The 13,504-nt window shown below is 35.4% G+C and overlaps 1 protein-coding gene across 4 annotated transcripts in view; it reads left to right on the top strand.

The window, feature by feature from the left end:
* The window catches only part of LOC138333276 (myocyte-specific enhancer factor 2C-like), a 122,720-nt gene that overhangs the window by 101,861 nt on the left and 7,355 nt on the right, over positions 1 to 13,504 (top strand). For all 4 annotated transcript variants that reach the window (XM_069281556.1, XM_069281554.1, XM_069281555.1 and 1 more), the window contains exons 4-7: positions 6,949 to 7,089; positions 10,630 to 10,825; positions 11,155 to 11,336; positions 13,092 to 13,203. In XM_069281556.1, coding sequence (XP_069137657.1) covers positions 6,949 to 7,089; positions 10,630 to 10,825; positions 11,155 to 11,336; positions 13,092 to 13,203 — 631 coding nt within the window. The remainder of the gene's footprint in view (positions 1 to 6,948; positions 7,090 to 10,629; positions 10,826 to 11,154; positions 11,337 to 13,091; positions 13,204 to 13,504) is intronic.

Genomic DNA, 13,504 nt, shown 5'->3' with positions numbered 1-13,504 from the left:
GACCAGAGTTAGGCGATACTCAAGTGGCTTGTATACACTGTATCTCTACCTGGAGTCATGCATTCCTTCAAATACACAACTGATGAGGTCAGAAGAAATCTCAACCATGTTTACGCAATTCTAATCTTTAAGAAGGTTCTTGTCAATATTTTGAAACAACTTCTGAACAAATACCATATCTAAAAGCTATAATGGCATATTTAGAATCTCAATTCAAGTTTTTTGATTAAAAACAGAAAGTTTATTGGTAAAGGGTATTTGTACTAAAAACAATGATAAAAACAAAATCAAATTTGTGATTAACTAAACAAGGGCAAATATTAAACAAAACATAGGGGGGGGGAGAGAACAAAGAAAAAAATATAAAATTTCATATATAGGTGTTAAAGAAAATGAATCTGATTAATTAAGGACTGGTAAAACCTTAGTATAACATTGTAATGAATATCTTGGTGAAGGGACACCCTAGGATTGTACATTTCTTCCAAATTCAATCATAAATTTGACCATGATTCTTCCTTTCAACCCTGGGGAGACATTTGAACTCTTCTGGTTCAAAGGGTGGAATATTTCATTATAAAATGCCAGGGGTGAATGAGTGTATTACCATGTGAATTGTCACCCTAAAGTACTTATAATCAAAGTTACAGTTTATCAGGAAGATGAGTGGAATATGATAATCACTGTAATGTTTTGAAGATTTATGTTGTCAGAACAGTTCTCATTAAGTTCAACGTCCAAGATTTACAGTCATATACACAACAAACATGATCACTTTCAAATGATTTATTCATATACTTCCTTAAACAAAATTATCTTTTATGAAATTTCAATTTAAAAAAAAAACAAGTTGTCTTATGTTCACTTTTTGGTAATATATTCAAGACATGAACTTTAAAGGTAGCATAAATGTTAATTGAATAAACGTTGTAGATTTATACTGTTGTTTATTAATAAAGGTATTTAAACATTCTACACTTACCATAGTGTAATCATTGTTTAGATTGTGGGAGTATTGTGTATGTATTTGTTAAATGCCGGCGAAGTTTTATTCAAGGTGTTCTCAACTCACCTGGTTAAAACAGAAGTGTAATGAGTTGTTTTATGACAAGGCATTTCGGTACAAACAAGCCAGTGTGTTTGTATACAATCCTTCCCTTTATTACAGAATGATTTACTCAATATGCAATAAAGAAAATTTGGAAACTGGGGCGACAGAAATAACTGGTAGCTTTATATAGCTTGTAGGAGTAGCTATATATAAGTTTGCCTTAGCATTACAAGTTACCTACACATCGGTTGTACAGAGATAGTTGCCAGGATAGGGCCAAATCTCAGACCTAAAACAGGCACTGCAGTAGGCTATTTATACACCCAAGAGTTTTGGATGTCTAAAATAGCTTCCCAGTGACTCAAACATTTGTGGGAGGTGGACTATCTAGTGCATGTGTGTGTTTGTTTTTGCTGTGCCACTACATGCATGTTTTGCCATGGTTTCGTGCCAAATTTCCATCAGTTTTACGTACCTTCCCATTAACACCTGTCCTGTGTCATCTTACCTGGCAGGTGTGTTCGTCTCGCTGATGAAGTGATGATTGTCACTAATTTGACAGTATTAGCAGTGGTCATCACACAATATTATCAACCTGGAAATGTCTAAATGTATTTAAATATTTTCTGTAATATTACACAACATTTTCTACCTTAACTTAAACTCTGAGTTTCATATATCTTCAGGGGTTTATTTTATAACAAGTTTTATACCAGGTACATTCTCTTTTACATGTTTTGTCATTGGTTCTCAATAGATTGTGACAAAAAGAAAACTTAGATTAAATAAGCAATATCAATGTCTCTTAGTCAAAAGCGCCGATTTGGGCAGCACAAGTTTGAAATTTAAGTTGTCGATTTTGTAAGACCTTCCTCACTAAACCTCATATTTGATTGACCTTGTTGATACCTTGATAAATGAAAAGAAAATAAAAGCAAAAAACAAATAAATGTCTTCTTATAATGTAAAGAAAATAAAAGCAAAAAACAAATAAATGTCTTCTTATAATGTAAATTCTGCAGTATGTAATTCAGAGTTTCTCCCGTCAGTAAGTTCTGTTTTGATTACAAGCAAGAGATTATCTCAGAATTCGGAGAGCCAGAGTTTTCAGCTTGTAAGGTATCTTATCTTCTAACCCATTTCTGATAGACATGCAAACAGGGCAGGCTTAAAACATGTTCATGGCATCGCCCTTGATTTATTGTACAGATTCTGGTGATTATACATCATGTCTGGGTACACACACACTAGGGGAATTATACCATATTCATTTCTTGTACATGAGATAGTAGCATATATCAGATAAGAATAGTGTTCTGTGCATTGATGTCAATGGAGTTACCTATTTTCTTAGTGTGCAGTGAATGAAAAGATACTTTTGTCTATGAATCTTGCAATTTAGCCAAAAAAAAACAAAAAAACAGTCTTATGCATTTAACATAGGAATTTTCTGGTTGCTTCAAGAATACAGAACACACAAGAGAAGAACCATAAAAAAAGATTAAGTCTTCAAGATTTCACTTTTAAGGATCTTTTTTTTTTTTTTCTCTGACAAATTTCGGATAACCAAAGGTGAAGGTGTACCGAGTAATTGGATTTAAGCGGAATTTAGGAAAAAAGATATAAACAGAGTTATGTGTCCTTGACAGCTAGTTTGCCCAATAAATGTGTAAATGAACCAAAACGTTTTAGCCTTAGCAGACCATAAGTCTTATTAGACATTTCAATTTGTAAGAAGAGTTTTCTTTGAAAGCTTTCTCATTGACCTTAGTTAAGATAAGGCCTTACTGAATTACAAAGTCTTAGAATTAGAAAAATTAACGAAAAATTTAATTTTTTAATTCTCGCTACTTACTGTTGGTTAAAAAAAAGGCTGAAATAAGAATTTGCTTTTATCGTCAAGGCCACTTGATAGCTGCGAGGTTTATTTTATGATTAGTCTGACCCAGGTCCCAAACTTCCTGTCGATCAGTGTTAATTACCAGTGCTAAGGATCTGTTGTAGGGATTTCTGGAGTTGAGTGGTAAAACATCTATTTTAACTAATCAAGGCACTTTGGCAAGGACAGCCTTAACGAGAAATTCCTTTCTTTTGTTTAGAAAATGTAAAATTTGTAGATAAAAGCCGGGTTAATAACAAGTGATAGATATCTAACACTGAAATGTGAACTATTTCACCACGATGGTATTTTTTCTGATTTGTATTTGTTGCATTAGTCTTGATGTCGTTTTCCATTTTGTTTTTCCGTAAAAGTAGCCAGATGCACTTGGGCAGCATGCAACGATGGTAGAAATTACGAGTGTTAATTTTTTCAACACCGCAGCAATTAAGATTGTAGCTTTAACTCACAAAAACATTATCTGCACTCAAGCCAGGAATTATCCCTCCCAGGGGAAGGCATTCTGATGGATAACGTATTGCCACGCAGTAGTCCAATCCCAAAGACTTGGCAGCATGAGTAATGTCCCCTGGATGGGGACATAGGTGGTGCTAATTAATGTGACCTTTGACAGTGCCACCACGGCGACAATATGGCTGATACTGTGTACAGCTGTGATCTATCGCCGATCAGAACCTGCCTCTCTGTTAATGCATTTTTGCATTACATTCAGTATTGCACAAGTTTCAGTGTTAGGTTATTCCACCTGAATGATTTCAGAATGACTTAATGATTAAAAAATAGGTAGTCAGGTGTGTTAAGCCATGACAGGAATCTATATATCAATTTCATTTGGCACACGACTACAAATATTGTCAAACCTTTTGTTATTTTATTTCTGGGCTAAAATTCATTTAATCCAGATTTCCAAATGGAATTCATTTTGTCCAACATTGCATGATATCATTTAGATTTACTGGGGAAAAACAAAAGAGATTCAGACAATGCTGGTTATTTCAGCCGCTAGATGGCCTCGCGCAATATAGATGATAGCAGTACATACATAAATCTTCAAACCAATGATTGTGACTTTTTTTCTTCTAAAGTCTAGATTCTATAAATGGTGTATCGCATATCAAATTTGATCCAATATAAGCACAATAGGCACAAAAAAATATTTGGAAATTCTGAGAGTTGTTTTTTGGGATATTGTCTATAATTCAGTTGGCACTTGGCAGCTCAAATTTACTCTCACCAGTATACTTCATTACACATAAGCAACATAACATAAATCATTTTCTGTCACAGACAAACATTTTTATATTTTCAACCAATAAGTTCTGATAATGATTTGATTTGAGAATACTATTTATTGAATACTGTGTATGAAGGATCAGGATATGCCAAGTGCAGAGTCACTTAATAAGGTAAAATGTAAAATGCATGTGACAAAATGTTGTGAAACAAGTAACATTGATAAGTTCTGATAATGATTTGATTTGAGAATACTATTTATTGAATACTGGGTATGAAGGATCAGGATATGCCAAGTGCAGAGTCACTTAATAAGGTAAAATGTAAAATGCATGTGACAAAATGTTGTGAAACAAGTAACATTGATGCTTGTTAGGTCTAACACTGCCTTCCTCGTCTCTGTTCCTAGGATATTTTCAAAATAACTTCAGGTTCAGATAAGTCAAATGTACCAGGATCTAGATAAAACCCACTTCACAGGATTCTGAGAAAGTTTACTACAGCTTTAATTATTTCTCCTAACAGGATCTTAATATGATGGGCTTCCTCAGTAACTAGGATAGATGTGTTTGTTGAGGAACATCATATTAACATCTTCATTGTTTAAGGGCATATATGTATATAAGTATAGTAATCCGGAGTTCCATGAGGAAAACAACAGTGACTTTCATGCAGCCAGTTCTGGCATCTGGCCTTGAAACGATAGAAACCAAGAGGTGGAGGGCTAATTGTAGGATGACAGACCCCTTAACCACTTACTCACACAGCCCAGAGGTGAAGGGTTAGTGATAGAATGCTAGACAATTTCACCACTTAGACACAGGTAGAGGACTAGTGGTAGTTTGTCAGACACTACTTGACCACTCAGTCACCCTTGCCCAGAGGTAGAGGACTATTGGTAGTATGTCAGACACTGCATGACCACTCAGTCACCCTGGCCCAGAGGTAGAGGACTAGTGGTAGTATGTCAGACACTGCTTGACCACTCAGCCAACCTGGCCTAGATCAGTACTTGTGATAGTATGTCAGACACCGCTTGACCACTCAGCCACCATGGCTCAGGAATGGAGGACTTGTGATAGTATGTCAGACACCGCTTGACCCCTCAGCCGCACATGTGGAGGGGTGGTGAAAGAATGTCAAACATTGTGACCACATGACTCCCTAAGTCCATCCAAAATATCTTTTTCCCCTAATCATGTAGTGTTACCATACAGTGTTGCTCCCATCCGGCCCCTGAATTTCTTGTGAATGAGTGTTTAGGGGGGGGGGGGGGGGGGGGGGGGGGGAGGGTATTAATATCCTAAAGACATTTCTAGTTTAGGTGTATACACTGTATTTTGTAACAATACCTCTAGTCTGGTGTCAAATTTTTAATGAAACAATTTAGAATGAACTGTGTGAGCTTAACAGATTGATGATGTGGTCTAATTGTTACATTTGTATTCCGGTGTTGGATCCGTCATCAGTCTTCTTGTAATGAGAAATCTTGTTTGTTTATTGTATGGTAGAGACACCAGTCTGAAATTTATGGTGTTAATATGCATATGATCATCAGCCATAAGTCAGGTAGCAGTGTGTGACAATTAGTCTCGTTAGCTAATGTGGGTTATAGTGATGGATAGGCATAGCTGACACATTATTCTGTAATTAGTGAATACAAATGGCGAGAAATTAGTCCTGATTAACTAATGATAGTGGAACACCACCCTGTCATATCACAGGGAGGAAAGCTCCAGGTCATACTGGACTATAAATTCTCGGAATGTGACTACTGGAGCTTCGTTTTTTGTTCTTACGCAGGTGTTTCTGTACTGCCAGAAATGACACCACCATAGTTTATGGTTAATCACGTCATTCATTTTCATTATGGATGTAGTCTTTAAAATCCACGCTTATAGTGAATTGTAAATACGAAAAAACAAAGCATCATTCAGCACATTTTAATGTAAATTCCCTGCATTGTCCATTAGGGTAATTGTTGGAATGTCATTGAGTGTTAAGTCGGATGATTTAGATGTTAGACTACCTGGCGGTTATGCTGACTGTTATGGGATATGACTTAGATATACTGACCCTGACTGATAACTACTGTAATAAGATACTGGATGATGCAGAGTTTTAATTAAGGCCCACTACTATATTGATGGCATACGATGAGGTTACAACACCAAACAAATACAAGTTTTCCTGCCTTATCTAATGTTAATGTTGAAGATTCATTTCGCTGTTTTGTCTGGTTCAGTGATAAGTCAACTAAAGCGCAGTATTTAGGACAATGGCGGGAAACAGAAGATGACTCGTGTTATGAAAATTAATATTTGAATAATTCTAATTTAATTGTTTAGAAGGTAATGATAAATGTATAGTATTTCTGGTATAAGCTAATAAGTTTTGCAACTCTACAAAATTATCAATCTGCTTCTACATTCCAATTTTAAGAACGGGCTGCAGTGGCCGTGTGGTTAAGATGTCTCGACATATTACCACAATCCTTCACCTCTGGGTTGCAAGTTTGAATCCCATGTGGGGCAGTTGCTAGGTACTGATTGCTGGTCAGTGTTTTCCTCCTGGTACTCCTGCTTTTAAAACCTGGCACGTCTTTACATGACCCTGGCTGTTAATAGGATGTTAAACTAATAAAGTCTAAACATGATTTTAAGAAATAAAAGCCATTATGGAAAAGGAGTTGGCCTTTGGAGATAAATCCCTGGTGTTTTATAAGCTGCTGTATAACCAAATCTGAAATAATTGTATTTTGCAGTCATTAAACAAGAAGGACCACAAAGGCTGCGACAGTCCTGAGCCGGACAGTGACCCTTACAGTCACCCACTGACCCCAGAGGAGAAATACAGTCGAATGAATGAGGAATACCAGAGAGTGATGCACCAAAACTCAATGAGGGTAGGTACTAGACTAGACATAAGATACTAGAAAAGGTACTAGACTATACATAAGATACTAGAAAAGGTACTAGACTATACATGTAACTTTGCAGATACTAGAAAAGGTACTAGACTATACAAAAAATGCTTGAAAAGGTACTAGACTATACATAAGATACTAGAAAAGGTACTAGATTAGACATACTAGAACAGATACTAGACTTGACATAAGGTACTAGAAAAGGTACTAGACTACTAGATATCAGAAAAAACACAGTCGAATGAATGAGGAATACCAGAGAGTGATGAACCAAAACTCAATGAGGGTAGATACTAGACTAGACATGAAATACTAGAAAAGGTACTAGACTAGACATAAGATACTAGAAAAGGTACTAGAAAAGGTACTAGACTATACATAAGATACTAGAAAAGGTACTAGACTATACATAAGATACTAGAAAAGGTACTAGACTATACATTAGTCACAAAAAAGGTACTAGACTTGACATAAGATACTAGAAAAGGTACTAGACTACTAGATATCGTAAAAACATATTCGAATGAATGTGGAATACCAGAGAGTGATGAACCAAAACTCAATGAGGGTAGGTACTAGACTATACATAAGATACTAGAAAAGGTACTAGATATCGGAACAAAAGGATCAGCACTATATAGGCACCAGAAAATATATTTTGGTTTCAAAAATACCAGTGAATCAGGTTAGATAATGTACTCATGAAAATAATGGTGCAAACTAGACAAGACACATAAAAATGAGGGTAGGTATGTATATTTAAAAACTCATCAAGTATAGGAGAGAAAAAAATTCAGACATTAATAACAGTTTATTAGTGGGTGGTCTACATTGTAGATTAATTAAGACTGCTAATTAACGCTAATTATCTCGTTAGGTTTGATGTCCAAACATTGATCTCAACATTTAGAGTATTAATGACAGGAATATACATCATAGATAGATTGAATAACACTGAACACCTCCCGGCCACCTGGAAATTCCGATTGTTCAAGTGCCATATTGGGATTAAAGGGTCAGTGGCCTTTAGTTCTGGTACCCCTCAAGGGAAACACTTACCCAGGATGGTTTACAAACTGACAGCTTATTGAGTAATTCATGTTTAGGGTTAGCAAAACCAGGTGAATTTTAATAGGCCGCAGAACAAATTCACTTCACAGATTCTTTTAAATATTTTATGAGGTGATCAGGGTAAATATTTGTCTGTGTGCGTTTTTTTGAGGGTTGCTCTTGCCTGTGGTTGGACACTGGGAATACTTGGGTGTTTAGTGCCATGGAAGGGCGGGGAAGTCTTTGTTCACCAACGAAAAGAACATGAAGGCCAGAAGAGGCCTGTACACATCACTCGGTCAATATTACCTCCGAGGTGTTCTCCATGTTTACATGTGAACGAGGGAAGGAGGACATGATTTGTTTATTTGAGACGACAATTAGGAGCCAAAGGACTTGATCCTGTCATGTTTTTTTGTACAGCCTTAGTGTTCGGTAAACAGTATTACATGGTGGGTAGTTCTTCGTGTGCACGCACATGGCAATTTCTGTTTCAAAAAATGTTCTTCACTCTCCAGGCCTCTAGAACGATGTATATTTTGTTCAATCGCAACTGCTATGTCTCTATTCTGAAAAAGAAATTAAAAAAAAAACTAGTATATCATGCCTCTGTACCAACTTTCTGTCTAACAGGACCCTGAAATCATAAACTTTCAGTATAATATTGCTTTCTTAGACACATATATATTTTACACACATCTTCTTGATATTAACTCAGGGGCCCCATTTTGTACAAAGTATTTTGTTTAAGTCATCTTTCTCACAATACATTTAAGATATAAATTTCAATAACTGAAGTCTTGCTGTCATTACAACAAATATCATGTTTGATCAAATTCTATTCTTCTTTTATTGCTAAGTGATATAAAAAAAAAATTTATTTTCATGGAACTCAATTTAATGGCTTTATCCAAAATATCAGTAAGAAAATTAAATATACATGGTTATTAATTTAGCAGACCTCACTGACTTACAATTCTTACAATGACAGTCCCTCTTACATACTTATTTAGTTTCCACAAAATTTGGTTTGTTTGCTTTTAATGGCCTGATAAAAGTTATCTTTGCGGAAAAATGTTAAGTGGAGTAGACAAGCCATTGTTCCCAGAGAAAAACCTCTACTATATAGCCAACCCCTGGAACCGCTTCATATCGCTTCATATCGTATCATTGGTCATGTAGGTGAAGGGGTCATCAGCTTGGTTGTAGAATATTAGACTCCTTAACTTACGGCCTCTGTGACCTTATGATATTTAGTTTAAATATACTGTAGCAATTTAATGACAGAACATCTAGCATAGTGGTTTAAAATGGTAATCCTAAGTGTCAGACTTAGAAAGGATAAGGTGATAATCAGTAACACACAAACCAGTCTCCTGTAGTTAATAGTCATATGTTGACCTTTATGACATAAAAGAACGTTTCAATGTTTATAACACAGAAATTTATGACCATTCCAAAGACAAGCTTTTGTAATTAACAAATGACCTTTCATTTTAAAGATTATCTTGACCTTTATGTCTTGAGGGGGTGGGGTGGGGTTTGGGGTCTTATTTGTGGTAAAATTCAGTAGTTTTATGCCAATTTTAATTTTACTAGTTTTGGTTTACCTACTAGAAAGAGTCATGGTATTTTGTTTAAGGATCATCCTTAAATAGAACACTAAGTTTGCTCAAATGAAGGGCTGACCTTAAAGGTGATACAAGTGATAAGCATGTTCAGTATTTCAGATATACTAAAGACTAGCTGATATTTGGCATGTAGTACACTGGGTGGAAGGACCACTAAGTTTGCTTGAATGAATTACCTTGACCTATACTACTTTTCCAAAAAAGCAAAACAATTGTTTTAGGGGACTAGGGGAGAGTACAGAGGCTACCATATTTATTATCCCCCACTTTCTCCAAAACGGGGGATTTTTGTCTGTCTGTCTGTCCGTCCGTCTGTCCGTCTGTCTGTCACATTTTGTTTCCGTGCAATAACTAACAAATGTTAACCGATTTTCTTCAAACTTGGTGACAAGGTTAAATGTCTTAAGGGGTCGGCCAAGTTCAAACGCGACTGTTGATGGACCTTATTTAGCGGAGTTATGGCCCTTTGAATTACTAAAAACGTCATTTTCTGCCATTTCCATGCAATAAGTGTAACAATTGTAAACTGATTTTCTTCAAACTTAGTAACAAGGTTAAATGCCTTAAAGACTCGGCCAAGTTTGATAGCGACTTTCAACAGACCTTATAACCTTATTGTTTTTTCTTTTTTGCAAATTCATGAAATTTTATCAAAGTAAGAAGTGTTATATGACAGTGATACATCAAAAGAGATAAAACAAGAATGAATATTATGATAATAAAGTAGTTCAAGTCTTATTTTTTTCCAAACAATCGGATCGCAACAATCAAGATGAAAATTGGTGGAAATATTTGCCTATTAATCTATCTAACTAACTGACTGTAACTTGTTTTACAGCATGGAATGTCGCCGTACCCTAACCCGGGCATGCCCCCTGGTGTGACGTCGGGAATGCCTATACATAACCCTACCTATATGAGTCAGTCGCCTATCCCTCAGGGCCATGGGATGTCGCCCAACCCCAACGGCAACCCCAACCTGTTACATCCTCCTGTTGTACATCCTAGTGGCAGCCCCAGACCAAATTCTACAGGTATGTAACCTCACCTGTCGCAATATCGTTAACAGGTTTTACATTAACTTAGCATATTTTGATGAAAATGGGGTTCATGATCAATTTTAATCCATTATAGCTCAATTCGGTTGGGTTTTTTTACCCAAGAATTCCATTCTAAAGTTTGATCCTCTCAATCTCATTCATGCAAGCAGATTTGTGCATTAAGTTATTGTGACTTGTTTGCAAATTCACATTTTAATCTAACTTGTACTCACTATAATATACTGACGTTCATGGGTTAAAAAACAGTTTATACTGAATCTCATATAACAGTTTGGAATGATACCTACATTGTTGTATTACAGGTGGAATGGTTGATATGTCAGTAAGCTCCCCTGCGAACGGTTACCATCATCATAATTCACCGTGCCCCTCCCCCGGGGCAATGGGAAACAAAGGCATGTCTCGACAATCACCTCCTTCCCGAGGACCACACAGTGTACGACCCATGATCCACAGTAACAGAACCGACATGATGAGCCCAGACGTAAGATTTATCTACAGAATCTGTTGGGATTGTTCTTATTGGCCTTACCAGAATGTGGACGCATACATTTTGAATTCTTTTTTGTGATTGGCTATTTAGGAATTTGTAATGAGTTTGGTGATTGGCTAAATCTATTAGGACATTGTGATTGGACTATTATATACCCTAAAACTAAAATAACAAAAATGTGATGGACCTAACCAGAATTTTAATCAGAAAATTATAAATCATCAATAGTTTATTACAGATATCATGACCTATTCACACTAAGAAGATGCTGCTTCTGCATACGCTCGCACTTTCCTGTTCAGAAAAAATTGTTCTGTACAAACCAATTTTTTATTAAAATGTTTATCTATATATAAAATTGCATTTGATGAATGATATCTGTCTTAAAAGAATTGTAGGATTGTTTTTATACCAACATTGTAGAAAAACACCAGTCTTCATTTGAATTGTCCTAATTAATATTAGTTCAAACAGTGCATATAAGTGGTAATCAAGAATATAAGTCAAAACCAATCATTGAACATTAATTAAATTGACCATCGTGCTACAGGGCCATTGGCCTCTTGTTTCATTTTTGCAAATTCATGTTTGAAATTGAAATGATCAGTGTAGTCACCATATATTGAAATGTTCAGTATAGTCACCATATATTGAAATGTTCAGTATAGTCACCATAAATTGAAATGTTCAGTATAGTCACCATATATTGAAATGTTCAGTATAGTCACCATATATTGAAATGTTCAGTAAAGTCACTATATATTGAAATGTTCAGTATAGTCACCATATATTGAAATGTTCAGTATAGTCACTATATATTGAAATGTTTAGTATAGTCACCATATATATTGAAATGTTCAGTGTAGTCACCATATTTTGAAATGTTCAGTATAGTCACCAAAAATTGAAATGTTCATTGTAGTCACCATAAATTGAAATGTTCAGTGTAGTCACCATAAATTGAAATGTTCAGTATAGTCACCATATATTGAAATGTTCAGTATAGTCACCATATATTGAAATGTTCAGTATAGTCACCATATATTGAAATGTTCAGTATAGTCACCATATATTGAAATGTTCAGTATAGTCACCATATATTGAAATGTTCAGTATAGTCACCATATATTGAAATGTTCAGTATAGTCACCATATATTGAAATGTTCAGTATAGTCAACATATATTGAAATGTTCAGTATAGTCACCATATATAATAAAATGCTCAGTATGGTCACCCTCTTTCACAAAAATGATGGTGTTAACTTTCATCAAGATAAATAGAGTATTTAACTTGTTAGAATTCAACTGAGTAGATATATATTTAGACTTGTTAGATAAGCAATGTGCATTCTACTTCATGTCGGATGTCTTCTATAAGCTCTGACCGCCAATACTATTGATAAGAAAGCATTTTGTGATGTATGCGGAAGATCAAGCATTACTTCTAAAGAGATTTATGCTATTGAAGACATTCTTTTATCAAGATTTGCACAATGAAGTTTGCTTTTATATTGAATATTCAATTCTATGCTGTTGAAACAGAATGGACTCCATAACATAAAGGAGAACAAAATGTAGGCTAGTTTGGTAATGAAAAATTTGATATTGTTGATCACAATAAACCAAACTTTATGTTTGTTTTATAACAGTGAGACTGTTAACTTCCTAAAAATGTGTTGATGTTTCATGGAAAATCTCAGATGATTGTGCAGATAAACTATAATATTGATCTTCTGTTTTTTTAGCCACAAGCCAGACCTACGAACGCCTCCATGCACACGCCCGCTGTATCCCTGACAACACCTAGTATTCAAGGCTCCAACTATCCGTCCCCACTCCCTACCACCTATCACTCGAGTAAGTTAACAATGAGAATCTTATGGCTATAGCTCTTCTAGTACAATATGTTTATGACAATTTTAATACAGCTATCCTTGAAATGACAGCAGCACAAAATCGTAAAACACCTTTTATTGGCTATGCAGATGCAAACGTTTGTGAGATAATACATAGCAATAGGCAGAGTCATGTAGATGTGAGTTAGTATAGGGTGCTAATTAATCTCAGTGATTAAGAGCCAGTCTATAAGAGCCATGGTACATGTCTCTTTTAGTTAAATTGGTATTGCTTCCTGTTCTGTGAATGATAATATATATCC

This window comes from Argopecten irradians, chromosome 10, assembly GCF_041381155.1.
Source record: "Argopecten irradians isolate NY chromosome 10, Ai_NY, whole genome shotgun sequence".
In the NCBI taxonomy this organism is placed as follows: domain Eukaryota; kingdom Metazoa; phylum Mollusca; class Bivalvia; order Pectinida; family Pectinidae; genus Argopecten; species Argopecten irradians.
The sequence above is the reverse complement of the archived record's forward strand: the minus strand, read 5'-3'. Positions and strand labels throughout refer to the sequence as shown.